This window comes from Hippocampus zosterae, chromosome 3, assembly GCF_025434085.1.
Source record: "Hippocampus zosterae strain Florida chromosome 3, ASM2543408v3, whole genome shotgun sequence".
Classification (NCBI taxonomy): Eukaryota; Metazoa; Chordata; class Actinopteri; order Syngnathiformes; family Syngnathidae; genus Hippocampus; species Hippocampus zosterae.
In genome coordinates, this window is record NC_067453.1 from 29659105 (window position 1) to 29686549 (window position 27445).

At 44.1% G+C, this 27445-nt stretch overlaps 1 protein-coding gene across 3 annotated transcripts; it reads right to left on the minus strand.

Annotated features, from left to right (window-relative positions):
* Positions 1 to 1764: 1764 nt before the first annotated feature.
* Positions 1765 to 22528, minus strand: chd2 (chromodomain helicase DNA binding protein 2). 3 transcript variants are annotated; one of them, XM_052061108.1, is made up of 38 exons: positions 21525 to 22528; positions 18608 to 18851; positions 18439 to 18525; positions 18219 to 18280; positions 17739 to 17864; positions 16743 to 16949; positions 16382 to 16521; positions 15685 to 15910; positions 15517 to 15617; positions 15399 to 15440; positions 15137 to 15312; positions 14935 to 15059; positions 13867 to 14083; positions 13573 to 13662; positions 13321 to 13511; positions 13033 to 13221; positions 12743 to 12905; positions 12510 to 12662; positions 11054 to 11125; positions 10697 to 10846; positions 9949 to 10097; positions 9772 to 9868; positions 9596 to 9688; positions 8522 to 8692; positions 8240 to 8409; positions 8117 to 8158; positions 7863 to 8002; positions 7662 to 7800; positions 7427 to 7577; positions 6883 to 7005; positions 6684 to 6806; positions 6467 to 6604; positions 6244 to 6360; positions 5974 to 6152; positions 5760 to 5859; positions 5504 to 5684; positions 5188 to 5428; positions 1765 to 3988 (listed from the first exon to the last, which is right to left on the minus strand). In XM_052061108.1, the coding sequence occupies exons 1-38, from the start codon at positions 21581 to 21583 to the stop codon at positions 3712 to 3714; spliced, it is 5451 nt and encodes a 1816-aa protein (XP_051917068.1). In that variant the 5' UTR covers positions 21584 to 22528; the 3' UTR covers positions 1765 to 3711. The 3 variants fall into 3 exon arrangements, with proteins under 3 accessions (XP_051917068.1, XP_051917070.1, XP_051917069.1); XM_052061110.1 differs by lacking the exon at positions 17739 to 17864; XM_052061109.1 differs by lacking the exon at positions 15399 to 15440.
* Between the last annotated feature and the right edge of the window lie 4917 nt (positions 22529 to 27445).

Sequence of the window (27445 nt, forward strand, 5' to 3'; positions counted from 1 at the left end):
TTGGTCTTTTACTGCCCCCTGCTGGATGCGAGGAGACATTGACATTTGAGACAGCGCAGATATTACATGATTGACTCGAGCCTGTGGGACCAATAAATATGCAGTTTTTTTGTTTTGTTTTGTTTTAAGCCTACCCTTTAACGTTTTTTGTTGCTAATAAACTTCTGTTAGACCCTTGAGCCCATTTATTAGTGGTACTACCAGTGGCGGGCCGTGCATTTCAATCTTAGGCCTTCAGTGACGTCACATACATTAACACAATATAGGCTCGTCAGGCAGCACTTAATTTCAGGAGCATTTAAAACCATCAAGCATGCATTCACAATTAAGAGCAGGAAACTAAATTTAAAAATATTGTCAAAAATAAAAAAAGATTTTAAAAAATACTAAATAAAATGCGCTGTGTGATCATAAACAAGTCTGTCCAAAAAATTGCGCAATGTCGCAGTTTCATATCAAGACACCAACCCCACAATAACAAAACAAACTATTCTTTGAAAATAAAATTAACAGATCATTTTTGGAATAGGCTACACAACGGCAAATAATTGAAAATGTTGAGCAGCTGAGATTGAACGAATTTTAGTACACGAAGCTGACTACAATGCGCCATTATAAGTTGCAGGTGAGCTGAATTATTTGATGCATTTTTGTGTCTTTGTCATTTTATTTCGTTACCACTCGTTACGAAATAAAATAACAAGAAGAAATGTAAAATAAAATTAATTTACTCACCAATGTAGTGCCTGTTCAGTGAACACTGTTCACTGAGCTGCAGATCTACGCGAGTGTCCCCAAACGTTTTGAAACGCACCGTAGCTTTTAAGTGCCCAGCCGTGCTCTGATGTTTCCTTGCTGCTTTGGTAAAACAACTTCAATTGGTAAATCCAGTGGAAGGTCCGTCTTGAAAATTGTGTGGAAAGTAGTCCTGCAACCAGATCAACGTCTTCTCCTTCGGCCATTTTGGGTCAAAATGCAGCAACAGCTTCCTCTAGCAGGTGCAAATCCAAATCCAATCACCGAACGCGCACGTCCAGTGACGTAAACCCTTCAAATTGGCCCTGGTACGCAGACTCGTGATCTGATTGGCTATTGCAAGCTGACTGTGCCCTTTATTTACAGCGCACAGGGGCCTGCTCTGTTTAATCTGAAGGCCCCTAGCAAGTTTAATTTACCTGGCAAAACAAGCTATCTGAAATATGATTGGTTAAAAACTCTACCATAATAAATAAGTTATTTATCGAGTGGTTTTCAATGTTATTTTAAATAACATTGAAAGCCACTCGACTAAGTGGAAATAATATGACGTAAAGGACACAGAGAATAATTTTGTATACATATTTATGAAAATAAAATAAATTTGTCATTCTCAGAAAAGTAAATTTAATCAATTTATTTAATAAATTTATTAAATATAAAAGTAAATTTAATAAATTTACTTTTGAGAATAAATTTAATTTGTAAATTTACTAAATTTAGTTTTCTGAATGTTTAGGCCAGCAGAGAAGGCCTAGTTGACCCTGACGGAACACCACTGAGTGGTAGTGAAAATTAGTGGAGTGAATGTTTACAAGTCGACCTCAATTGTCTCCTCGTGCCCCTAAAATTGCCGGTTAGGAGCAAACGTGCTGCTCATAAAAAGGTTAGTATAGTCGTCTTACCATATAGCCCCCGCCCCCCCCCAAAAAATGTTCCCTGGGGTCACACTCCCCTCCCCCATTTTCAAATAATTGCAGAAATCGCAAATGAACTCAAACTGTATGATCTTTTGTGTAACAAATTTTTATTACATATGTCCAAACATATGTACAAGAGCATTTCTCATCAAGAGTGGTTGTTGTCACAAATATAAATTATTTAGACTTTTTTTTTTTTTTCCTGGGAGAACAGATCATACAAGGACTGGAGCTTGCTTGATGTGGAGGAAGAAGAGGAGGAAGAGGAGGAGAAAACACTTTTTTTTGTATTTCTACTACATACAATACATGATGACTACCACTTAGATACATGGTCCCTCTACCAGTTTTCACTTAATCGAGCAATCCGTATGTCCTTAAAATGGGATTTTTAAAATATATATTAGGGGCATTTTTACATGATTTGTAAGTTTTGGGGATTTTTTTTCCTCACAGTGCAAAAATTTGCTTCAATTTTTCAGGAATTTTCAACACTGGAATACTTTATACTTGTGAAAATGTACATATAATTCATCGTAACATTGAGACAAATTCAGCCCCCCGTAACCAGTTGGACTGAAATTTGGTAGGCACAGCTACCAAAAGCAGATCCACCAAAAAAAAAAAAGGTTCACAAAGACACAACAAGGCGGCCATTTTAGGCTCTGTTTGGCCACTTCCCAGCGTTCCTTCAAAGATCAACTCACTCAAAAGATTTTGTTTGGCTTGCTAACAAATTCCATACGGGTTGCAAAAATGCTTGACATTTTGAAACTAGGAACTTGGGAACTTTTGCTCATCATTTCCAAACTCCCTTCCTTCCAGTCGCAAGGAAATTTGCTAGGAAATTTCCATTCCTTTGCAACACTAAAATTGAACCAAATACGGCAACGCATGCACTGCGTGGTCTACGCGTGACTTTTGTCCCTGATGGAACAAAATCCATTATTTTGCCATTTGCACAGCAAGCACAATTACACCCCCCTCCCCCCTTGATTTAAATACTGTACTATACGCAGCAGCAAGCCTCCCTCCCTCCCGCAAGTGGTGTGCAAGGACCACCACTCATGCATAAGGCACAAACGGGAGAAAAAGGAAAGCGCAGAATGGAGGTTGGCATTTGGCACCGGGAGTCCAAGTACACAAACACGCGCTCATTCCTGAATACCTCGGGGGGGGGGGGGGGGGGGGGGGGGAGAGCCAAAAGGGGTGATCCGAGTGTTACGACGCAACTAATACTGATTCTTCCCATTTTAGTTTCCTTGGAAATTTGCCACTTGAAAGAAAAAGTTTTTTAAATGACGAAGGGGCTCTTTTCGCTTGTTTTGGTAAACGAGATGGAATAGCGAGTTGTTGACAGGAATGCGAACGCTATCAAACATACCGAGTGGCGGGCCTGGAAATTTTATGGAATAAACACGGATTTTACGAAATGGAAGCTTGACTCTTTTCAATAGAATATTCATTACGTTTTTTTTGTTATTTTTTTTGCTTTGATCTGCAAGTAAAATTTGGATTCAGACATGATTGGGGGCGGGGCTAATTAAAGAGGAATGTCCTCACAAGGAGAGCTAGCTTATTATGAATCGATTTCTACTTATGACAAAACAAAATCATCGTTGATAATTCCGCCTGAACAAAATACAGTACATGAACCTCCATTCCAAATCAATTCCTGTGAAATCTGGAATAGTTCCAAACCTGCCCCGTGATTATTTACAGGAAATCTTCCACACCCTTTTGCAACCCTAACAAATGCCGCTGCCGGGGGGGACGAAAAGGACAAAAAAAAAAAAAAGTGCACGACACACAGAAATCATCGGAATTCCCCCTTGTCGTGCATTAAAAAAAAAAAAAAACTAAAAAAACACAACCAGGCACTTTAAGGTCAGTCAAAAGTTCATCGCGTCCGAAATCCACCGTAAGAAAGTTAGTCCATGGGACTCAGACTCCGTTTCATTTCACTTCACTGGAGATGGTTCGCTGTCCGCCTTTGAGGGCAACACTGTCCGATCGCATCCGGTCCAAAGGTTTATTAGGCCTTCCTGTGGTTCCAGGTGGCCTCGGTCGGGGGGTTGGGCTCCACGGGGGACGAGCGAGATTCATGCGGCGACTTCTGGGCCTGCGGTGAGCGCGGGTCCAGCGGAGAGGCTTTGTCCAGGTGGAACGGTCTGCCGTAGTGGTCTTGGCCCAGCGCGGGGCCGGCCCGGTGCTCGGGTATCCGGCGGAAGTCTTGAGAGGGGCCGTCGCGTCCCTGGGGGTGGTAGTTGGAGCGGAAGTCGTCCGGACGCCTTCTTTTGGAGTCTTGGTGTCTGAGGACAAAATGGCCGCCGGTCGGCTCATGTGACGGAGCAAAGTCGCAACTTCATTCGCGCCTGAGCATCTCGAGTCTGACGAATGACTTGGAAATTTGATTTTGTTTTGTTTTCTTTTGATTTGATTCATTGATTCATCTAAAAACATAATGGATTTTATTAAGGGATGATTCAAATCGGGATGATACACTTTTTGAAATATGACCTTGAGTTACAAAGTGCTTTTGCTGTGGTAGGAAGCAGTGAAGAATAAACACGTTCTTACTTTACTAAAGTCGATTTTTCATAAATCTGTAGCGTGAGTATTAATTTTTCGCACATTTGTTTTTTTTTTTTTTTTTTTAATCCCTCCATTGGAAAATTATGAACTGGATGCTCGACTGCCTCATCCGTTAAAATAGGCTGCTTCATTTTTTTTTTTTAAACTACGTGAATGGCAAAATATAGCTTTACTTTTGTATTTAAGTATATTTCAGAGTTGATATTTTATTTAAAAAAAAAAGATATATATGTATATATATATATATATATACTGTATATATTTTTAAAGAATAAATATATTTATATATAAATATTTTTTAATATATATATACGTACTGTATATATTTTTAAAGAATAAATATATTTATATATAAATGTTTTTAATTAATATATATATACTGTATATATTTTTTTTTAAATAAATATTTTTTAATATATATATACGTACTGTATATATTTTTAAAAAATAAATATATTTATATATAAATATGTTTTTAATTTATATATATTATATATATTTTTTTTAAAATAAATATATTAATAATATATATATACAGTGTATATATTTTTTAAAAATAAATATATTTATATATAAATATGTTTTTAATTAATATATATATACTGTATATATATTTTTTTAAAATAAATATATTAATAATATATATACATACTGTATATATTTAAAAAAATAAATATATTACTAAATATATTGATTAATATATTTATATATATATATTAATTTATATATATATTTTGGGGGGGGGGGGACATAATTATTTCACTCCATTTTTTTTAACATGCAGGAGAACAGAATACTTTTACCAGTTTTACTTTGTAACCCCCCCCTCCCACACCCCCCACTCAAAAATGAGTCCATACCAAATGTGCTCCGTCTTGACCTTGTACCATGACCTTGTACTTTGACGGGCGTTTACCTGTCGTAGTAGGGCCGGTGCGGCCGGTGGTCCCGGTCGTTGCCGTACAGGTCGTAGGGCCTCTTGCGCGGCGAGCTGTTGTTGCGGTAGCCGCCGGCGCTGCGGTACGAGTCGCCGTGGGCGTGCCGCTCGCCGTAGTGGTCCTTGTAGCGGTGGGCGTCGTACGGGTGATGCCGCTCGCCCTGCCACGACGGGTTGCCCGGGTGATTGTACTTGCGCTCCCTCTGCCAGTCCCCCCGGTCTGCGTGAGCACAATTAGGGGCGGGGCCACTCGCTTCAAATTCCACCGAGATCGTTGACCGAGGCGCGTTTTTACCGTCGTTGGGGAAGTGCCGCTTGGCGCCCGCGTTGTAATCTCGGTGGTGCCCGTGCGGGCCCGACTGCGCGGCGTGAGACGAAGCCGACTGCGAGCCGGCGGCTTCGCGAGCGGACGCCGAAGCGTCGGGCCGGAAAGGCTTCCCTCTGCCGGGGGGGTCGTCCTTCTTCTTGTGCTCCTTCTGGAAGCGTCCAAATGGAGCCAAAAGGTCACGGCGAGGACGAGACGAAGAGGACGCGTTTGCCGGCCCACTTGCCTCTTCCTCGTGGGAGCGTTTCTTCTGGGCCATCTTGTAGAGCTTGTGCAACTTGCGGGCGCTAAACTCGGTAAACTTGGACACGAAAATCCAGAGGTTTCTGCGGGAAACGGGAAAGGAAGGCCTCTGTGTCAGTCATACAGCATTTGGACTTTGGAGTCCGCCGATCCTCCATTGGGCGTCTCCAGTTGCTCCAAAATGCTGCCGATCTTACCGTTGCCATATTTTCACGTGCTCGGGGTCGCCGTACGCTTTAAGGCACTCGGTGATGCGGTCGCCGATCTTCAGCAGGCAGGTGCGCGTATGCTGGAGCTGGTCCTGGTCCGACAAGCCCTCGTCCGGTTTGTCCAGCTGCTTCAGGGCCTTCTTCACCGGCCTCATGCGCTCCTTGCACTGGACGCAAGTCACGCCGATTTTTTTTTTTTTTCACAAGCGCATCCCCCGGTGACGTCGAAAAGTCGCCCGGTCCCATTTCGAAACTCACAATACTGAAAGTCTCCTGGTCCAGTTTGTCGTCCTCTTTTCCTTCGATGGGGACGGGCTCGGAGCCCGCCGTGATGTGAACGGGTCCTTGACTTTTCTTCCCTTTGGCTCCTTTCGGCTAAAACGCGCAAACAAGAACGATAAAATCAGCGACTTCACACACACACACACACACACACACACACACACACACGTGCACGTCTACAATGCTTGTAAGGACCGACCTTGTCTTTCCTGGCCTTGTTTGCTTTTTCTTTCTCGCCTTCCTTCTCCTTTTTGGGGGTTGCCTGCTTTTCTTTGTTCTCCTTGTTATCCTTCTTCTTGGGTCGTTTCTTGGCAGGGGATTTCTCGCTTCCTTCCTCCTGCGCAAATGGGAAGCGGTGAGATGATCATCTCGAAAAGTCACACCATGCCTGTCCCTGTCCCCCACAAATCAGCAACCTTGAGCTCGCCTTCCTCCGACGGATTGTCCGACAGGCGCGGCGACCCCCCGCTGTTGCCCTGCTCGTCCTTGACGGCCTTCTCCTTCTTCACCCGAGGCTTCCTCTTTTTGACTTTGAGGACCTGTCGGCGACATGAGGCCCGGATGAGCGACGCAGGCGCAGGAACGGCGCCGGCCGGCCGTCGTCCGTGGGCTCACCTCGTCCCCCGCTTTGGAGGCATCGGCGCTGTCTTGTTCCTTTTTGAGAAGCTTGAGGAGGTACTCGGCCCTCGCCTGCAGCTGCTTGGCCTGAGGCTTCTTGCCCGGATCGTCCGGCAGGATCTGCGCGAGGACACATACGGATAAATTCAACTCTAATTGGAACGTTCAGCGAACGTTCAGGGGGGGGGTGACATCCAAACCTCGGTTTTCGAACGTCTCGGTTCTCAACCAATTCAATTTGGTTTTCCACCAAAAATTTCCAGTTTTTTTATGCCTCGGATGACGAACAAATTTCGGTTCTCAAACAAACCGAGTGCACTTGAATGCACCATTTGGTGACGCTTCCTCGGCTCCAAATTTGTATTTTGGTGGTTTCGGTTTTCGAAGAGCCTTCCGGAACGGATTATGGACAAAAAGCGAGGTTGGACTGTATTTTTAAAATCCATGAAAACGAGAATCTGCAAGTGCACTAAAACATTTGAGGTGTGGCGGGCATCAATGAGTCGGGCATCTTCGGTGTCAAACGTATGGCCGCACTCGCCTTTTCGGCCAGCTTGAGGTCCGGATCGGTCTTGATCAGATCCCAGTTGCTGAAGCCGTGCTCGTAAATTCCCAGTAAGAGCTGAACGTCATCCTCGGCATTCCAGTCCACGTCGAAGTGGGCCACCTTGACTCTGCATCCGAGTTTGAACCTGCGGGCGAGTTGGAGAACGTCAACGGAGCGCGTGCTGACACCCCCCCCCCCTCACCCCCGAACGGTTGGGCGGCTCGCTCACGTATTGCGCTCGGCCGGATCGGCGGGCACGGCTTTGTGCAGGGGCTCAAACTCCTCCTCGTGCTGAACGATGGACTTGGCGTTGACCTGGACCCCCGAGATCTTGATGTTTATTCCTCGCCGCTTGCCGGGCCCTTTAGCTGCAACGACCTTGGTTGTCAGCTCGGCAGTGGCAAAGCGACGTGCCGCGCGTCCCGGATACCTTCGATTGGGTTCTCTTTCAGGTTTTCCTCGTGCTCTTGCACCGCCGCCGCGCAGCTGCCGTGAATGAGTTCGCCCAGCCGCTTCAGGTCCGCGATGGATTTGTCCACCAGCTCCGAGTCCCGCGCGATCGCTTCCAACCTGGAGGTGAGGCGCTTTGTTATTAGCGAGCGGATTCAGCGCGACGTGATAAATTAAAATGGAGGTCTGATTTGCTTTGATTTTTTTTTTTTTAGAAATAAACTGAGCACTTACCTTTCAAGTGGCGCTCCAAACTTCTTGTAAGCCTTAACGAACCTGCGTTGACGAAGACCACCGAGCGGCAAATGAGTCCGCGGCGCGGTGGAATGTCGCCAAACCGGCGCGCAAATACCCGACCTGCGTATCTCCGCATCGTTGAAACCTTCCACGTTGTTCTTGCGGGCTCGGGGGCGGCCTCGCCTCTTTGGCTTCTTGTCCTCGTCGCTGTCGTCGGTCTCGCTGTCGGAGCCGGACGAGTGTTGCTTGAGCTTGGAGCCCACGTCGCTGTCGCTGTCGTTGGCTTGAGCCTGAGACCGCAAATGGGGGAGTCAAATCTGGAGCGTCGGAGTCTTTGAACAGCAGTTGTTTTATTTTGGGGGGGCGGGGCTTGACGTCTGCCAAAAACTGCAGAGGCCTCACCCGCTTGTTGGAGCTCCTGCTTCTGGGCAGCATGAAGAGATCCATTTCCCGCTGCTTTTCCTCCTCCTCCATTTTGCGCCGCTGCTCCTCGGGGATGATGTCGTCCCATTCCCGAGAGGGCTTCTCCTCAAGGTCGGGAGCGCTCTCCTCCATGCTGGAAAAATTGGCCACCTGCAGGGGGGGGTAAGAGGTGAAAACTCTGTGGGGGGTTCCCACTTCAACCGCAAAGTGCGGTCAACGGCTTTCCCCCCCGCCCCGCTTTCATTCCAACATGGCGACTTGAATTCTGCTTCGACTACACAGCCTTGTTTATATTCACCATGGATACCGCCGCCACCCCAAAATGGCCGCCCGGTCCCACAATGCAATTTGAACGGAAATGATGCGCCAAAACGGCTCGCGCTGGCGTTCATTCTTCAGAAACGGACTTCTTTGGAGATTGCGTTATTCGTATCGATTTTTCCACCAGAACATAAGTAACGACTTTGTTTTGAAGTTGGAACAGCCCGATTGCAATTTCCATTCATTTCAATGCGAAACACAAAATGGCGGAGTGACCGTTTTCCATTTCTGGCTGCAATGACGCAATATAGCAACAATAATATACGCCCTGACCATTCATCCATCCATCCATCCATCTTCTACCGCTTATCCGGGGGCAACAGCTTTAGCAGGGAAGCCCAGACTTCCCTCTCCCTAGCTACTTCTTCCAGCTCTCCCCGGGGGATCCCGAGACGTTCCCAGGCCAGCTGGGTGACATAGTCTCTCCAGCGTGTCCTGGGTCTTCCTCGGGGTCTCCCCCCGGTGGGACATGCCCGGAACACCTCACCGGGGAGGCGTTCAGGAGGCATCCGAATCAGATGCCCAAGCCACCTCATCTGGCTCCTCTCGATGTGGAGGAGAAGCGGCTCGACTCGGAGCCCCTCCCGGATGACCGAGCTTCTCACCTTATCTCTAAGGGAGAGCCCGGACACCCTGCGGAGAAAACTCATTTCGGCCGCTTGTATCCGGGATCTCGTTCTTTCCTGACCATTATGAAGCGAAATACACCAAGAGGAGGACGAATGGACCCACCTTGAACTGGGACAGCAGCTCATCAGTGGCACTTTGGCCCTGGTCACTTTCTCTGGTTTCGGCCAACCTGAGGATCTCATCAATGTCCATTTCCTGCGTGAAAAGAAAACACGGCCGTGTCACTTCAGAAACGTTGAGACGTGCGCTTTTGGGCTACTCGGGATGACCCGAACCACCTGGGGTTCAGACTCTTCTCCTTCCGCCTCTTTAAAGAGTTCTTCGGCACCAAACTTGAGGATAGCGGTGAGCTCTTCCTTGTTGAACGGATTGGAGCTAGAAGATCCAAAAGAAGGCCAAGTGTGATGACTCTAAGGGGGGGGCACGTTCAGGTGACTCACCAAAAGAGGTCTTACTTGGTGTTGCCAGAGTTGCTGTCCAGTACCGTTCGGCCAGTGGTGTCCATTCGCTGGATGACCAGGTGGTCCAAAACCATCTTCTTCTTGGCCCTCTCAATAATGTCCTCCTCAACCGTTCCCTTGGTGACCAGTCGATATATATTCACCTACGGCCGGGACACAAGTACAAATCGTTGCAAATGGATCCCACCAGACTTGCTTCAGGATTTACACGCATTCCAATGCGCACGCACGGAGGGATGAGATTGATCACGGTTCAAATTTAAAAAAAAAAAAGATCAAAATGTCATTGATTTACCGACTTTGCCTCGATTTTCAGAACATTATAGTCGACTTTAACCGTTTTGGACCGTCCGTTTTGCATTAGCCTTGCTGCTTGGTGTGCCACAAGGTTCCATTTCGGGGCCCCTGCTGTTTTCAATGTATTTGCTGCCCCTGGGTTCCATCTTAAGAAAGCATGTTATTTCCTTTCACGGCGATGCGGATGACATGTCCCGCTGGGGAAAAGGAACGCTCTCGCCTTCGGGCCACTTTTGTCCTGTTTGGACGAAATCAAAGGCTAAGTGGCGCTGAACTGTGGATGGTGTTTTGTCCACACGGGGGGTCTTTGTACACAGTTGTGCTTGGTTTTTAATGCGCTCCATAAATCAACTCGAGAAGAGTCATAATAATTTACGCGCCGATTCCGGGGAGGAGGTCCACCACGACACGATGAGAGTTGCGATCCATTTCGGCGGTAGCGTACCTGCTTCTTCTGGCCGATCCGATGAGCCCTGGCTTGTGCCTGCAGGTCATTCTGAGGGTTCCAGTCGGAGTCGAAGATGACCACCGTGTCGGCCGAGGCCAAGTTTATCCCTAAGCCTCCGGCTCTCGTGGACAAGAGAAAGCAAAAGTCCTGCAAGAGATACAAAACTTCCATGGCGGAGTACTAGCAAGATGTGTGCGAGCAACATCAGTACAAGTAATCAGGCCGTTTTTTGGTTTTTTTTTCATTTTTTGCACAATTCAAAGATTTTTTTTAAAGTCATTTATGCAACGCCATGACATTTTGAAACTGTTGACACAAACACCGGTGCTTCGGGTGTTGGAGCCTCGAACGTACCTCTGAGCCTTCGGCATTAAAGTGGTCCAGTGCTTGCTTTCGAATTTCTCCCTTGATGGAGCCGTCCAATCGCTAAAAACAGGAGAGACAAATAAGACCAGTCGATGAGTCCAGTGGATGTTGAGCAGTGCTCTATCGCAACAAATGCCACCGGCTAACAGGGAACGGAGCCGAACACCCTGCCGCGCTCCAATCGAAGACAAGTCGGCGATATAAATAACCGCGTGAACTCGCGGCCTTGGCCGAGTATGCATGACACAACGGCGAAATGTGATCTGCGTCAACACACGAGTTTGCGTGAACGCAGATCAAGACAAATGTTTTTTGGAACAAGATTTTCAGACGGACAACAACAAAAATAGGATATCATTCATTCATTCATCTTCCGAGCCGCTTGATCCTCACTAGGGTCGCGAGGGGTGCTGGAGCCTATCCCAGCCGTCTCCGGGCAGTAGGCGGGGGACACGCTGAAATCGGTTGCCAGCCAATCGCAGGGCACACAGAAACGAACAACCATTCGCACTCACACTCACACCTAGGGACAATTTAGAGCGTCCAATCAGCCTGCCACGCATGTTTTTGGAATGTGGGAGGAAACCGGAGCACCCGGAGAAAACCCACGCAGGCCCGGGGAGAACATGCAAACTCCACACAGGGAGGCCGGAGCTGGAATCGAACCCGGTACCTCTGCACTGTGAAGCCGACGTGCTAACCACTGGACTACCGAGCGCTTGGGAAATTATCCAATTAAATTCGGGTGATCTATTTGGAATGTGGGAGGAAACCGGAGCACCCGGAGAAAACCCACGCAGGCCCGGGGAGAACATGCAAACTCCACACAGGGAGGCCGGAGCTGGAATCGAACCCGGTACCTCTGCACTGTGAAGCCGACGTGCTAACCACTGGACTACCGGGCCGCCAAAAATTGGATATATATAGTATAAATATAATATCATAAATATGTACATTTTTCATATCACGTCATACTCTAAAGGCTGTAGCACACCGGACGACGCAACACACACACACACACAAAAAAAAAAATCTGCATTTTTTTTAAAAGCACCTTGGTCATTTTTAGCATTTACGCTAATCGGTCAACGATATCGTAGAAACGATCAACATTTGAAAACTTTTTAATCGGATTTTGACATGCTTACATACGTTCAAACTTTTTGATTTCTCTCCTATTTCAGGAGTGTCCAAAACCAGTTCTGCTTGTCAAAATGGAAAGATTTTTCTTCTTCCCGCCAAAATAAAAGCTCTCCTCTCACATGAACACTTTGAGACAGTAAACAAATGGTCCTCACACATTTTTTTTTTTAACTCCCCTTGTGGCGGCTGTGTCAAAGGTCATTTTGAATACATGGCGCGGGCTGCAAATGCCCCCCCCCCCCCCCCCGCGGCCATCTTCTTTCTTACACGGCTGGCGTTGAGCCATAAAGGCGAATGCTACCTGGAAGGGATAACGTTTCTTGGTGAGGTATTCAGCCAGGATGTCCAACATTCGAACCATCTGCGAGAAAATCAGCACCCGGTTGCCTCGCTCCCGCAGGCGAGTCAGCAGCTTGTCCAGCAGCACCAACTTCCCGCTGGCCCGCACCAGAGCCTAACACACACACACACACATTTTCACCTTTCGCTCGATGACGAAAAAAAAAAAAATTATCGAGCGATCATCAAACGTGCCTGCAGCTGTTCCTGTTGCGACTCGGGCTCCCCCTCCTCGGGCTGCTTGATGAGGAAGCCGTGGTTGCAGCACTTTTTCAGCTCCATCACGATGTTCAGGAAGCCCGAGGAGCTGCCTCGGGTGCCTTTGGAAAGAGCTTTGTAATTCCGCGTTAAAATCCACCTGCAAGGTGTCGAGCAACACATTCAAAGCAAGCAAACTTAGAAACTCTGTGAGAGGAGAGGAGGGGGCGGAGCCCCAAATTGGTACAGTTCAAAGGTCAACTTGTTTGAAAATCGAGAATCCCTACTTGTAAAATTGCTTCTGCTGCGCACTCATGTCAACGCGAAGAATCTGTTCCACTTTGGCGGGGAGCGATTTCTCCACGTCCTTTTTGACGCGTCGCAGCAGGAACGGCTCCAGAACTTTGTGAAGACTCTGGTAGCCGTTCTCTCTCCCTTTGCCGTGGTCGTCCTCGAAATCTTCCCACGAGTCAAACCTGAGCGCGCGGCCGATTAAGGGGAAAGAAAAAAAAAAAGAATATCAACGCGTCGTCTTTTCGATTTGGTCAAACGAAGGCGCGGAGCAGAGAACGCACTTGTCTGGCATGAGGAAGTGCAGCAGCGACCAGAGTTCCTTCAGCGAGTTCTGCAGCGGCGTGCCGGTGATGAGGAGCCTGTGGTTTGATCTGAACTCCATCAAGGTTTTGTACAAGAGGGAATCGTCGTTTTTCAGCCGGTGAGCCTCGTCGACGCCAAGGAAGGCCCAGTTGATGTTTCCGAGGACTCCCTAGACGAAATTTTTTTTTCACATGTCGGCCAGTGTCGTCTTTGCGTAAGCTAGCACTCACCTTGTCTTTGAGGAGAATCTCGTAAGTGGTTAAGAGTGCATTGAAACGGATTCTTTTGGTCTGGTGGTTCACCCACTCGTAGTCGCGGATCTGCTCGGAGAAGAAGAAACAACACCGTGAGGCTTCGAAGTCATTGCTGATCAAATTCGAGACAAAAAAAAAATGGAGCTCATAAAAATCCGGAACCCGGATGAAAAGGCCACGGGCGCTTTGTATTCTTTTCATTGAGAGACACTTTGGGGTCTTTTTTGTGGGGGGAAAATGGTTCTGAGCGCCCGACGTGCTACCCCGTACCGTTTTCCTGCTCATGACGTCACCCAGGTAGACCACGACGTTCATGTCGGGGGCCCAGGTGTTGAACTCCCTCTGCCAGGAGGTGAGCGTGGACAGCGGCACCACCACCAGGAAGGGCCCGTAGAGCTGATGCTGGTGGAACAGGTAGGACAGGAACGAGATGGTCTGGATGGTCTTTCCCAGACCCATCTCGTCGGCCAGGATGACGCTATTGCACCTGAAGATGAGGAGGAGGAGGATTAATTTCTTCTTTGGGCAAATTTCTTCAATTTTTTCTTTTTTTTTAGTTAGTTCCGCTATTTTAAATTTCTTCTTTGGGCAAATTTCTTCAATTTTTTTTTTAGTTAGTGCCGCTATTTTTAATTTCTTTTTGGGGGAAATTTCTTCAAATTTTTTTTTTAGTTAGTTGCGCTATTTTTAATTTCTTCTTTGGGCAAATTTCTTCAATTTTTTTTTTAAAGTTAGTTCCGCTATTTTTAATTTCTTCTTTGGGCAAATTTCTTCAATTTAAAAAAATTTTTTTTAGTTAGTTGCGCTATTTTTAATTTCTTCTTTGGGCAAATTTCTTCAATTTAAAAAAATTTTTTTTAGTTAGTTGCGCTATTTTTAATTTCTTCTTTGGGCAAATTTCTTCAATTTTTTTTTTTAGTTAGTTACGCTATTTTTAATTTCTTCTTTGGGCAAATTTCTTCAATTTTTTAAAATTTTTTTTTAGTTAGTTTCGCTATTTTTAATTTCTTTTTGGGCAAATTTCTTCAATTTTTAAAAATTTTTTTAATTAGTTGCGCTATTTTTAATTTCTTCTTTGGGCAAATTTCTTCAATTTTTTTTTTAGTTAGTTCCGCTATTTTTAATTTCTTTTTGGGGGAAATTTCTTCAATTTTTTTTTTGAATGCTTCATTTAGTTTAGTGTTTGTTGGTTTTAATATACATTTCACGTTGCTGTTGTTTTTTTTTTAATGCTTCCTTTAGTTTTTGTTGGTTTTAGGTTGTAAATTAAGTATTGATCAAATAAATAAATAAAATAAAATCCCCCCCCCCCCCACCGCAGCCGACACCGCGCGCTACCTGCACCAGGAGTGAGCGAGCCAGTTGAGGCCGGCCAGCTGATAGTCTCTCAGTTCCAGGTTCTCGTCTCCAATATACGTGGGTTGTTTTTTCAGGGCGACAAATCTCGGCCTTTGTTTCAACACCTGAGAACACGGAGGGCGGGGGGATCTGAAGCACCATCCGTCCATTTCAAAAGGGGGGCGGGCGGCCGGACCGGTACCTTGCAGTCTTTGGAGGGGAGCGTTTTGCTGGAGTTGCGGTTCAAGAAGCCGTCGATGCAGTGCTGGAACTTCTTCATGACCAGCGCGCCGTCTTCCCAGCTGCACTCCGAGTAGGGCAGGCCCATCCACTTGCAGAGGTACTCGGGCTCGTTGGACGTGCTCTTGTGACTGTGAGCTGGAAGAGCAAAAAAAAAAAAAAAAGACATTTGAGCGAGCGCCGGCCCTGCGTCTCCCGCACGCTTCCGACGTCGAGTCGCTTACACGGGAAGTCGGAGGAGCCGTGAGTTTTTCCCGTTTTGGTCGCTGGTGATGACAAACGCGATGAACGAGGGAGGCCCTCGGGTCAAACGTCGGCGCGGCGAGCGGAGCGGGCTCTTACCGATGACGCGCTCCACAAACTGGAACTGCTTGTTCAAGTCTGCGATGAGCTCCAGCTGGCAGTTGTGGAACTCCACGTCTTCGGGAGACGCCTTCTTCAACCTAAAACATTTCCCGTCCCGTCATTCTTCAAAGCACTCAACCGCGAGGCGGCGTTTGATTTGCTCACCATGCGCTGAGCTCGTCATTTTTCTTCTTGAAGTTGTCCAGCTTCTTCAAGCCCTTGACCTTCTGCTGCGTCAGCGAGTCCAGGCTCTCCCACGTGTTGTGGATGTACGACCAGCCCTTCCACTTGACCAGATACTGCGTTTCCCCTTCTTGGTCGTTGGGGTCGAAGCCTTCGCACGGGTCGCCGTTCTCCTCGACGGCGTACATGGTCGTGGGAGCGCCGGTGGCTTAAGATTCGCAAGGAACAGAAATCACGTTCGCAACCCAGTCTCGTTTGCATTAAATGGAACATTGAATTTAATAATTTTAAAATTAATTAATTAAATTAATCAATAAGTAAATTAATTAATAATTGATTAAATCAATTAATAATTAATTAAGGTAAATTAATCAATTATTAGATTAATTAATTAAAAATTAATTTCACTAATTACTTATTAATTGATTAAATTAATTAATCATTAATTAGTTAAATTAATTAATCATTAATTACCACGTTATCTTAATTAATTAATTTAATGAGAAGATTTTCTGTTGACTCGACGCAGAGATGAGATGCGAGATGAATTTACTGCGGTAAAGTTCGTCCCATGTGTGGCGCCGTGTTCTCATTTAAGCTAGCAAACTGTCGCAAGTTAAGATATTTCGATATTTCGAAACCGTCTCGACGTATTATTTGCCCCGGGTTTCGCAATCACCTCCTTTTTTGCCCATCCTGGTGTCCATGACTTTCTCGATGGTCTCGCTGTCGTCATCTTGCTGCTCCTCGCACGCGTCGCCCGTCATCTCGATGAGGTCATCGGAGTCCGTTTCAAAGTCGTGTTGGTCTTCTTTATAGCTACAATTAGGGAAACGGCACGTATGGCATTTGCAAATGCGCCTATTAGCTCTTTTTTTTTGGGGGGGGGGTTAAACTCACCTCATCAGTTTTTTTTCTTTTTGCTCAGGCCATAGCCATGTCTAATATAAATGTACTGCTTGAAAACCGTTTTATGATGTCAATTAATCAATGTTGCCTCAAGTCTTACAAAAAACAAAACAAACAAACAAAAAAATAACCTTTTGACTTTAGTTGCCCCTCTTCGGCGAGTTTGTCTCTTTGGCGTGTCCTCATCATCATCATCATCATCATCCTCCTCTTCCTCCTCGTCATCATCATCCTCATCGTCCTCATCGTCGTCATCCTCGTCCTCGGGGGAGGAGTCCCGTTTCCTGGACTTTCTTGCTTTTTGGGACAGTTTTTTGTTTGACGCTTTTGTCTGGGGTCTGTGAAAAGAGCAAATGGAGGGTTCTGTCGTGACCAAACCCAAAACTTTAGAGACAATTTCAAAATGTCTTCTTGAAAGCAGGAGCGGGGAAAATTTTTTCCTCAAATTTGTGAAGAAAAAAAAATACCGCAGTAACTTGATGAGTTTGATTTGTTCCATGACTTTTGGGATTAAAAATCTGTTGTCTGTCTCTTATCTGAATGATTACATCATCTTAAACAAAGTTGTTACTGGTGTAACCTGTTTTTTGACTATTTTGTGTGGATTTTTACAGTGCGGGTCAAAATGACCCATAACATAATCAATGTGATTTTTTTTTCAACATAATATGAGGGTTAAACAAAGTTGTTACTGGTGTAACCTGTTTTTTGACTATTTTGTGTGGATTTTTACAGTGCGGGTCAAAATGACCCACAACATAATCAATGTGATTTTTTTTCAACATAATATGAGGGTTAAACAAAGTTGTTACTGGTGTAACCGGTTTTTTGACTATTTTGTGTGGATTTTTACAGTGCGGGTCAAAATGACCCACAACATAATCAATGTGATTTTTTTTCAACATAATATGAGGGTTAAACAAAGTTGTTACTGGTGTAACTGTTTTTTTGACTATTTTGTGTGGATTTTTACAGTGCGGGTCAAAATGACCCACAACATAATCAATGTGTTTTTTTTCAACATAATATGAGGGTTAAAATGGCGCACGCAACAGAGAAAAATTCGACATGGAATGAAGACGACCGGCGGGTAACTGTCTGGCGGCCAGGCCTCGCTAAGCTCTTACCTTCTCGCAGGAAGTCGTCTGGATCTTACTTTTTTCTCTTCCTGCTCACTGTCTGTACTGCTGGAAGCTTCCTCCTCGTCATGATCATCATCATCATCATCATCATCATCATCATCATTCCAGATACTTTACAACAAAGAGATGCCACAAGTTCACCCACAGGGCCCATCACCGCTGTTTTTACGTGACAAAGTGCGAGCTTGGTGTTTTTTTTGGGGGGGGGGGGGGCTCGCACAGGGCAAAGTCACGAACTGGAGAATGGTCAGAATGGCGATAACGTCATCGCCCCCCCGACTGACTGGAATCTAACTTGGCCAACAACAGTTACCCAGTTCCAAATGAGAGGACGTGGAGAGCAATACAATCCGAAGACTAACTGAAAAGGCTGCGCCAGCGTACCCGATGACATTGTGACTGTTCCGAAAACGGGATGAGGTACGCATACGGTCTATCGGCTGTGCACGATCTCTGAATACTCACTCCTTCTTTTTGACGCGAGAGCTTTTTCTTTTGGGACTTTCACTTTCGGAGTCACTGCTGCCCTGTGAAAACATCAACAGAGGTTTTGAGAAATTCAACAAGGGGGGGGGGGTGAGTGGGGGGGGGGGTTTCCTCCGTTCACAAGTTGCCCTCGGAACGGAACTCCCGTCACAAACAGAGGACCCCCCGCAGCATCTGTTATGCATTTCTTGGCCTTTACCCCAGCGCCGATGTTCAGGCGAGATGGTTCCTGTCGACTGCGATTTGACCTTCTGACCCCGTACACATCTGGATGCTCCTCCCACATCTAGGAAAGAAGGAAGCGTATTCAAATTTAAGACTGTAGAAAGCTCACAAAGTTCAAGCAAGGCAGAAGGCGCTTCCTTTACCTTCTTGACATCAGCTAGACGTTCCTTCTTCTTCACTGGCTTGTCTTTCAGGTGACTGCTCGGTTGCCTCTTGGATTCGGCAGACTCGCTGCCGCTCCCCGAGCGACTCTCCGACCCCGAGGAGCTGTTGGACTCCGACTGGCGGGGCCGTCGCCTCTCGCCGCCGTGAACGCTGCCGCGCTCGCTCTCGGACTGACTCCCCGACTCCGATGCCGAGCAGTTGGATTCATCCGAGGCGGAAATGCTGCGGGGACAAGAACATTTTTTTTCCCTCAGCGTGTTTGGTATCGGGAGAAATGTCTCAAAACGGCAAAAGTTGTCATTTGAATTTTTATATAAGCAAATAGGGGAGGTAACAATTCGAAAGCTGAGCCTTTTCAGTTCTCTCATCCATTACTTTTAATTTTATAAATTACACTACACCATCATTAATGAGGTGAACGCCTGGGCAATTTAAGATAAGAAAAAAAAAAGATAAGAAAAACCTTTATTAGTCTCACAATGGAGAAATTCCCAATTCACAGCAGCAAAGTTATGAAAGGAAGAAGTAGAACAACAAAATATAGGAGCTGCTGGAAAGGCAGCCACTCTCGCGGCGCCATTTTGAAGTCAAAATAACAAAAATAACACAATTGACATTTAGTAATGTCAATCAATAGTACACTATGACAAAACGACCCATCGTGAAATATCTATCAAAAATAGCAATTAGAGCTGTCGTTAAGATATATTTTAGTATTTTAGGGATGACACTACATTATTAAATCAATCTTCGAGGGAGTCTGTGTGGGGAGAACAAAAAAAAAACCCGTGATGGCGCAGGCAAACACATGGGGGCGCCATTTAACAATACATTAAACGCTTTAAAATGTGGCAGAATTTAATCTTCTAATTTTAAGCATTTAAATAATTGCTGAAATTGTTTCCTGACAATTTATTTTTTTAAAAAGGTAACGGTCGTAGCGACATATAAAGCAATCCACGACCTCCCGCGATGACCGAACGCGGAAGAAACCTTTTCCTCTTTCAGTGAATAATAATGAGGGTCAGACGACAGATACAATCTCGAGTTTCTATTGGTTAATGCGTTGCTAGGTGACATTCGAGCCAATCGGCGCTGTCCTGTTCAAACTGGTGAAGGAGCACATCCGGTTCCTGAGCTCCACATGCAGTGAGCGAACTCAGCTCAACAAGGGAGCGCAAGGGCCATTTGGAGATTTTCAACAATATTTAACTGCTACGTGGCTTACTCATTCGGAGAGGTTCATGCTTGCGCATTTCATGTTTGTTTGCATTCTGGGTTCCCACGAAGTTAGTGTGTAAAGAAGAGGCGGTTTGACGCCAAACAGGAATAAAGTCAGTTTAATGTTTAACCAACATAAAATGGCTGCCACGAGGACACAATTTTATTTAAGTGAGAGTGGACAGTTTGTGTGCTCAAAAGTATTCAGCAGTTCATGTAGAAAATAGTGTCTTTGGCACGCAGCGGTCGTTTTTATAATGGTGAATATTTAAATTGGGATGAAAATATATCTTAAGGAAGAAGAGAACATCAATCATCACCCAGAGTTAACACATTATAATATTCAAATGATGCAAATTGTGCAAATGATGTTATTCGTTTCTTTAACGTGCAAAGTTGGGGGAGATGTCAATACGAGAATAGCCCTACTATCTCTATAAGTTAAAAGTAAATAAAAGTGTACAGACACAAAGTGTAAAGCCACATGACAAAAAGCATGCGCACGCAACACTATTGCTAATTTGACTTCAAAATGGCGCCGCGTGAGTGGCTGCCTTTCCAGCAGCTCCTATATTTTGTTGTTCTACTTCTTCCTTTCATAACTTTGCTGATGTGAATTGGGAAGTTCTCCATTGCGAGACTAATAAAAGTTTTCTTATCTTATCTTAAATTTCAGGTGAAATAATACATTCTTGCTGACATGGAAAGCATCTTGATCTGATTTGAAGTCAACAAGTGAAAACAAAAACGTGACAAGAAATACAGGCTAATTGAAATCAATAAAATAGTGAAATCGTGAGCAAAAATCATGAAAATCATCTTGGATACTTACTGTGCTTTTGTTGGAAACTAATGTTTCTATCGAACGCAAATTGAAGTGTTTCACTCGTGAAAAGTTTAAAATGTCAGACAAGTTAATTTTAAAATACATCTTGCATGTGATTATATCGATCTCCAGAATTTGTAAGTACAAAAAAAGTTAAGATTTTGTGAATAGATTCAAGTTCATTTGTATAAAATATATAATATTTGTGTAAATATTCTATTTAACAAGCATTGAATTCAAATACATGTAACAATCCAAAATGCACTTTAGGGGTCAAATAACGTTCATAAAATGGTGCAATGCAGCACAAAGTAGAAATACAAGGCCGTGCTTTTGACTCAGCATGAGGCTTGAATTTTAGTTTCTACGTTTTTTTTTGGGGGGGGGGTGCTTTCTACTGACTTTATTATTGTTTTGCTGCAGAATTCATTATTTTTGCTCCATGTACAGAACTTTGTATACATGTTTTAAAGTGATCAATAAAAACAGTCGAGTGGAATTGAGTTGAGTTGATAAACAACACAAAGCATGCAATGCTTTCGGATGGAGGCAAGTTCGATCGCTTTTACTTCCAGGGAAAGGATCTTCCGGCACAGGGGGGGGGGGGGGACTTTTCAGGCACACTACACTAACAAATGCTACGAAATCGGGGTGTGGCTATAAAACAATAGCAAGGTCATTGGTGACACTAGTGCACCTCGTCAGTGGCACGCATATGCAAATAGCCCCACCACACACACACACACACACACACACACACACACAGGTGATCGACCATGCTCGACAAGGTAAACAAGTTCTGCAGACGTAGGATGGTATTTTTTTTTTTAAATGAATGAGTTGCATACCTGGAAGCATTGCTTTGAGTCGATCCTTCATCCCCTTGCTTTTTATTTCTGTTCTTCATCGTTGAAGAAAAATGTGTGTGTGTGTTTTCAATGCAAGTGTATAGATCCGTTGGGAGAGGTGATCTTGTGTCCTGGTATTCGTCTCAAAAAGTTCCAGGAGGCATAACGTAGCGTACAAGTGCCTCGCAATTCCCTTCGCTCCTCGGCAGGCACTTTAGATCCCAAAACGGTGCGACGCGAGAGGAGAAAGTGGAATTTAATCCAAGTGACTGTTCATTATAGCTACATACACATCTGTTATATACACGAAATATGCTTGCTAACAGCATGTGCTATTCATTTAGCCTACATATGCCAGCAATGTGTCCCAAGTGCCGAGTCGCATCAATTAATTCAAACTGCGTCATCGAAAAAAAAAACCCCGACTCCGTTAGGAATAAAGTTAAACGTGAAGACAATGTAGGATTAATAAAGAAATCGATGTAAACAGAGCAATCCCGGAGCGATGTAGTGCCGATAGATTGATTGCACTATTTCCTTTCGATTCGCCGTGGTTGCAAAAATTTAAATAAAACGTCAAATCGGCAGAGGCAGAAAAGTAATTTTACTTGTCATTAAATACCAAAAGAATCGCGTTTTAAATACATCATAGGCCTTTTGGCGAAGGTGCTCCGCTGTCAAGCGTCAGCGAGACAAGAGGCGAGAGAGCACTCTAAAAATGGAGGCGCGCCATGGCTGCCGGAGCCCTGCATAGAAAACAACGGCGAGCAACTCCCACAGCCGAGACGGCTCCGTCGACGCGCAAAAACGGACACCAAAGCCCAGCGAAACGGCGTCAAACCCGTCAAAACGTCGAGCGAGTAAGCGGAGGCATCACTTGAACATAGCAGGACGTCGCCTCAGTCGACACAGGGGAGCAAGAAAAACGGAATGACGACAGCCCATAGCAGCCTTCCTAAGGATCATCCGCCATCTAGAGCTCCTTCCTAGCTCTGAAAGCCTTTGATTGACGTTATTTTCATTTAACCAACACTCAGGTGATGTTTAAGTCCCTCCCCTTCATCTTTAACTTTTCGTTTCGACAAACGTTGAGATATGTTCATCACATCTTAACAAGCACCGGCCCGAAAGTGAAAAGAGTTCGGCTCACTTAAGTGGACAAAGCATAACGCGTGGAAATATTATTCCCCCTTTTTTTGGCAGCAATTACATCACTTCCTGCACGGACAGGAAGAAGAAAAGCCAGAAGCCATTTTAGAAAGCTGGAGGAAACCATTTCATTTCCCACCAAATGTTATTTAACCATTTCACAGCCTTTGTTTCACTGCTTTATTAAATTAGCAACATCATGTTTATAGATCACGCCCACTTTACATCCTTTGATCAAAAATGCACAAGATTAATATATGAAACAGCAATTACTATATAATAGTGATCAACCAATCTCTCCGGATAACATTCGCCTCCGAGTTCATGGTTAGATTTACAGTTTGAAAATAACTGCGGCAGCCATCTTAAAGACAAAAGCTTCGGGATGGAATCGAATTCAGAATAACGTGCCAAATAAATTATCCAATAAGACAAAGCCAAGAAAAAAAATACACAACATACTTTATTCAAAACAGCATGAATACCAAAGTACAGTTGCTAATTTTGCGCTTCTCAAAAACAGTGAAAATTGAAGTCCACAACACAGCTAGCAACTTTGTTCCGATGTCCACGATGTTGCAAAGTCTTTTTAAAAATCCATACAAAAAGTCGCCGTCAAAATAATAAATAAGGTTTCCGCTTGTCAAAAATGTGCCATCTTCACGTTAAACAACGCTATCTTCACGTTTTAATGCCGTTCTCCATTGTCAGCGAAATCCAGTTGAATGGGGTCTTGATGAGACAAAAAAAAGAAGGAAACATTTCGTAAGCCCACAGCACATGTCAAATGATCACTCACTGTCCCACACTTGGCAAAAATTGGAACGTGGTCAAATCTTAATAACTTCGGAAAAAAAAAAAACAATTCAACAATTGACCACTAGAGGATTTGGGGTATAGCCAAGATAAAATCTCCAGCTTTTATTATACCTACTGTAATAATATTCAACAGCAGTCACCGGTCATGCCAGAAAAGTTAAATCAACAAAAAATAAAAATAAAATGGAAAAACAAAAGGCAAGTGACTCGAAAGTCGAGGATGTCAATGGTTTAGCGACGGCGCACGTCATATTCAAGACAGTTGGTTTCCCGTTTTTAGGACTTGCTTCAATGCAAATCACTTCAACAAATATTTTCATCCGCTAATGACCTCAGAACAAAACCTACGGTTTGAGTTGGATTAGGATTAAAGAGGAATCATTTCCTGTCATTGAGATATTCCGCGATTATGGAACTTCTTGAACCGAGATAGTGGAAGTAGACCACCAGGTTGTCTTGGTTCGTCAAAGTATTTATCCACTTTAAATGTCGGCCCCATCTAATCTGACACGGAAAAGAATGGGATGCCATTGGTTGATGGACAACAACATGAAATTTGCACCCCCACTAAAAATGGAGTTCATGTATGATTTTGCTGTGATAAAAGTGGACAAAACATTTTACAACCATGAACTCGCAACTATTCCTTTCGTTTATTAGAATTATTAGTTTCCGAGCCCAGTAGTGTTAAAAATCCAGCGCGGTTTTTCAAAAATCAATGGCGGCCAATAACTTTTCATTCAAAGGGAAAGCTAAATCCACTCACAATAAATAAATATCATAATAAACTTAACATGTGCAGTCCCCATGTGCCAAGGCCATAAATAAAAATTGAAAGAGCAACTCCGGCAATTTGTATTTTGGGAAATGGTGCTTCATTTGTTACGGGCTAAAGGTGGACCAATCAACAGACAGCAGTGCCTGGCTCCACCCCCAATTCAACCAGCACCCAACAGGTGTGCTGAGAAGTGGGTGGGTTTGCGATTGTTCTGGAAAACTGAGCCGAACCATGCGCATGTCGTTGAAATGACGCTTAGCGATGAATTTGTACGCTGCAGATTAGCGAGGGCTGTTGCAAGGCTTGAGAATTGAAGGTTAACGTCATTTGAAAATATTGTGAGTTAATGGACAGTCATCTTGGAGGGGGAAAAAAATAGTTTCAGGATTCCATTTAAAAGCATCACTTTTTCTAAACCAAAGATACAACTAGGGGGATGGGGGGGGGGGGTATAAAACCCACAAAAACAAGAACTTACAGGGCTGTCTTCTTTTGATCCCAATTTGAAAAATCCTCCTACCAGCCCACGTCTCCTCTGTGGAAGAGATGAGGACAACATTAAGTGATATCCAATACAAGTCAAATTCTTTTTCAAAGAGAGTCTGACAAGGTTGAACAAAACATTTTCAGACTCCTTAATCGTTGCTTGAGTCGTGAAAATGAAGACTTAGTATTTGAAGAATTAAAAAGAATCTTGGGTGACATATCAATTGGCTGGAAACAAGTTCAGGGTGTCCCCCGCCTATTGGCCGAAGATGGCTGGGATAGGCTCCAGCGTGGCCCTTCACCCATGTGAGAAGCGGATCAGAAAACGGGGGGGTGGGGGGGGGGGGTGTATGTTACATATTTGCAAAGAAGGTTCCAAAACAAAGCGCCATTTACAGTTAACAGCCATTGTGTTTGGTTCCATATTTGTACCGTTTGTACTCTCATTCGGAGATTTCGATTAATTTTGACGAGCCATCCACTAGGGGTGCCACAATCGATCAGCCGGGATCGGGATTGACGCTGATTTACGATCTATTAAAATAAAGCCGGTCTTGCCCACCGATCTCATCTCCCTCCACAGAGATCTGAAAGTCAGTCAGCGTTCTCAACTGCTGTGAGATGACTAATGGGGCTTCATTTTTACTTGCCAGAACTACTTATTAGCAGTTAAATCAACCCGTAAGATCAGAATATTGAAGGTGTATGCTGCTGGTTATGGGGGGGGGGAAAAATTGTCATTGTCAAAAATCAGGATCAGCAGGTCAGATTTCTTTTTGAAGGTTGGTGATCGGCCAGATAATTGTGATCGATGTACCCCTACCATCCACTGTTACTAACAATGTAATCATCAAACACGTCACAGTGGACCAATGAAACTATCCGAATTCGCCCTCGTACTGAGCCATTTGCGGTTGGGGTGCGCACGCGTAATGGCTGCCTGAAGAAAGTAACACATAAGTTTGCCCACGTTGCGGTTCGCGCCTGCTTAAGGGGCAGTTGAGAAGGAAAATGAACATAGGGAACAAGTGCCATAAATACATCCACCTCTTCATTGCGACCCCCCCGTCTCTCTGTAGTTTGTTGACCGTGAGCCCATGCATTCCCGGCGACTGTTGCATGTTCAGGTTTTTAGGCGAATTTGCCTTGTGTGACAATTAAGAGACGTTATAACTAGCTTTAGGACACAAAAACCGTCTACTGATGTTTAAGGTGAATAAAATACTTTTTAAAATGTCCATCTGTATGACCTTTTCTTCACAAATATCCAGAATCGTAACACAGACCCGCGGCTACTAATACAGAGGGGTCAACGCATGTACAAATTTGTTTTTATGACTAACTTTAGCAGGAGCGTCTTATAACCAGGACCGTTTTGTAGTCTGGGAATGACGGTAATTTAGCAACCAGTTGCAAAAATCACAACAAATGAAAGTTAGCTATACACATGTCATTATTTACAAAATGCAAGAAATCGTAGCACGTGTGGTATAACAGCGATATTGTTGTGGCAAAACTGTAGTTCTGAAATTGTACATTAGCAAAAATGATACCATACTAGCACACTTTTCAAATTCCGTTCTCACCTGTTCAAAGTGTTTAATTTGCAGCTCATAGCCTAAGAGTATTTTGAAAACATGTTTTCAGTCTTTAAAAAACACTTACAATTCTACTGTGGAGAGAAAATCGGACAAATCCATCCACAACATCTTCATAGCCTTGACGTCAACCCTTTAAAAAACAAAAAGTTGAGTTACGAAATGATACAAGCCAATAGCGCACCCTAGTGGCTACATGTAAGAGGCAGCAAATATGATTCGAAACATCGGAAAAGGATGAAAAACCACATACCATTTTCCTTGGTACGGACGATCTGATCCTTCTATACCGCACTGCGTTATCGACCAAATGGAACTCCTATAAAATACAAAATGATTGGAATTTTAAAAGCATGATCATTTTAAAAATATGTATTTTGCTTCTAGAGATTTGATATAAAATCTCAAACATGTAGTCAAATTGTGTTTAATTATCATGGCAACTTGCTTAGTTCGTGGGGAAATGTTTAACATCTCTTGGGGGATTATTATTTTTGCTCTCTATAGTCCAAACCTATAGGGAATCTGTGAGCAAAGATATTTTTCCCCAATGTCGAGTAATTCTTCCATTCAACGATATATAGTTTGAGATTCACTTCGAAGTTCAATATTTTACCAACTTGTAATTGTCGACAAGTGTCACTAACCAATCGTCTGTCTATGGGATTGGGGTTTTACGAATATTTAGTATTTTTTCCCATTTTGGTGCAATATTTCAAGTTAACTCAACATAAATGTGTGTTCATATTCTTTAAAATATTGCCTTACGGGTTGCTTGCAGGTTTAATGTGACACAGCGATGCAAAATGTATCGCAAAATTGAAATAAAATCTTCATGCGGTCCCTTAAAGGGTTAAAAGCCAACACCCTATTTTATATATCCATATATATGAAGTATTTTCATATGGAGGGCTTCATTTGCTGAACATAACAAGTGCAATGCGTATGGGGAGTCCTCAATTAATCTTCTGTTGTAAATCTGTATTGAGATTTTTAACATTATTTTTAAATTTATTTTTTAATCATTAAATTGTGCAAGACTTTGAAAAATCTTTTTACGATGCATGTTCAACTGCATATTAGATTATGTG

What these genes read in the sequence shown, in the direction of transcription:
- chd2 (XM_052061108.1), bottom strand. Translation starts at nt 21,583, where the DNA reads ATGAAGAACAGAAATAAAAAGCAAGGGGATGAAGGATCGACTCAAAGC. An exon ending in GTCTAGCTGATGTCAAGAAG is followed by an intron (nt 18,526 to 18,607) that starts GTAAAGGAAGCG and finishes CTTCTTTCCTAG; the next exon opens with ATGTGGGAGGAGCATCCAGA. An exon ending in AGCTGCTGTCCCAGTTCAAG is followed by an intron (nt 8,693 to 9,595) that starts GTGGGTCCATTC and finishes CCCCCCCTGCAG; the next exon opens with GTGGCCAATTTTTCCAGCAT.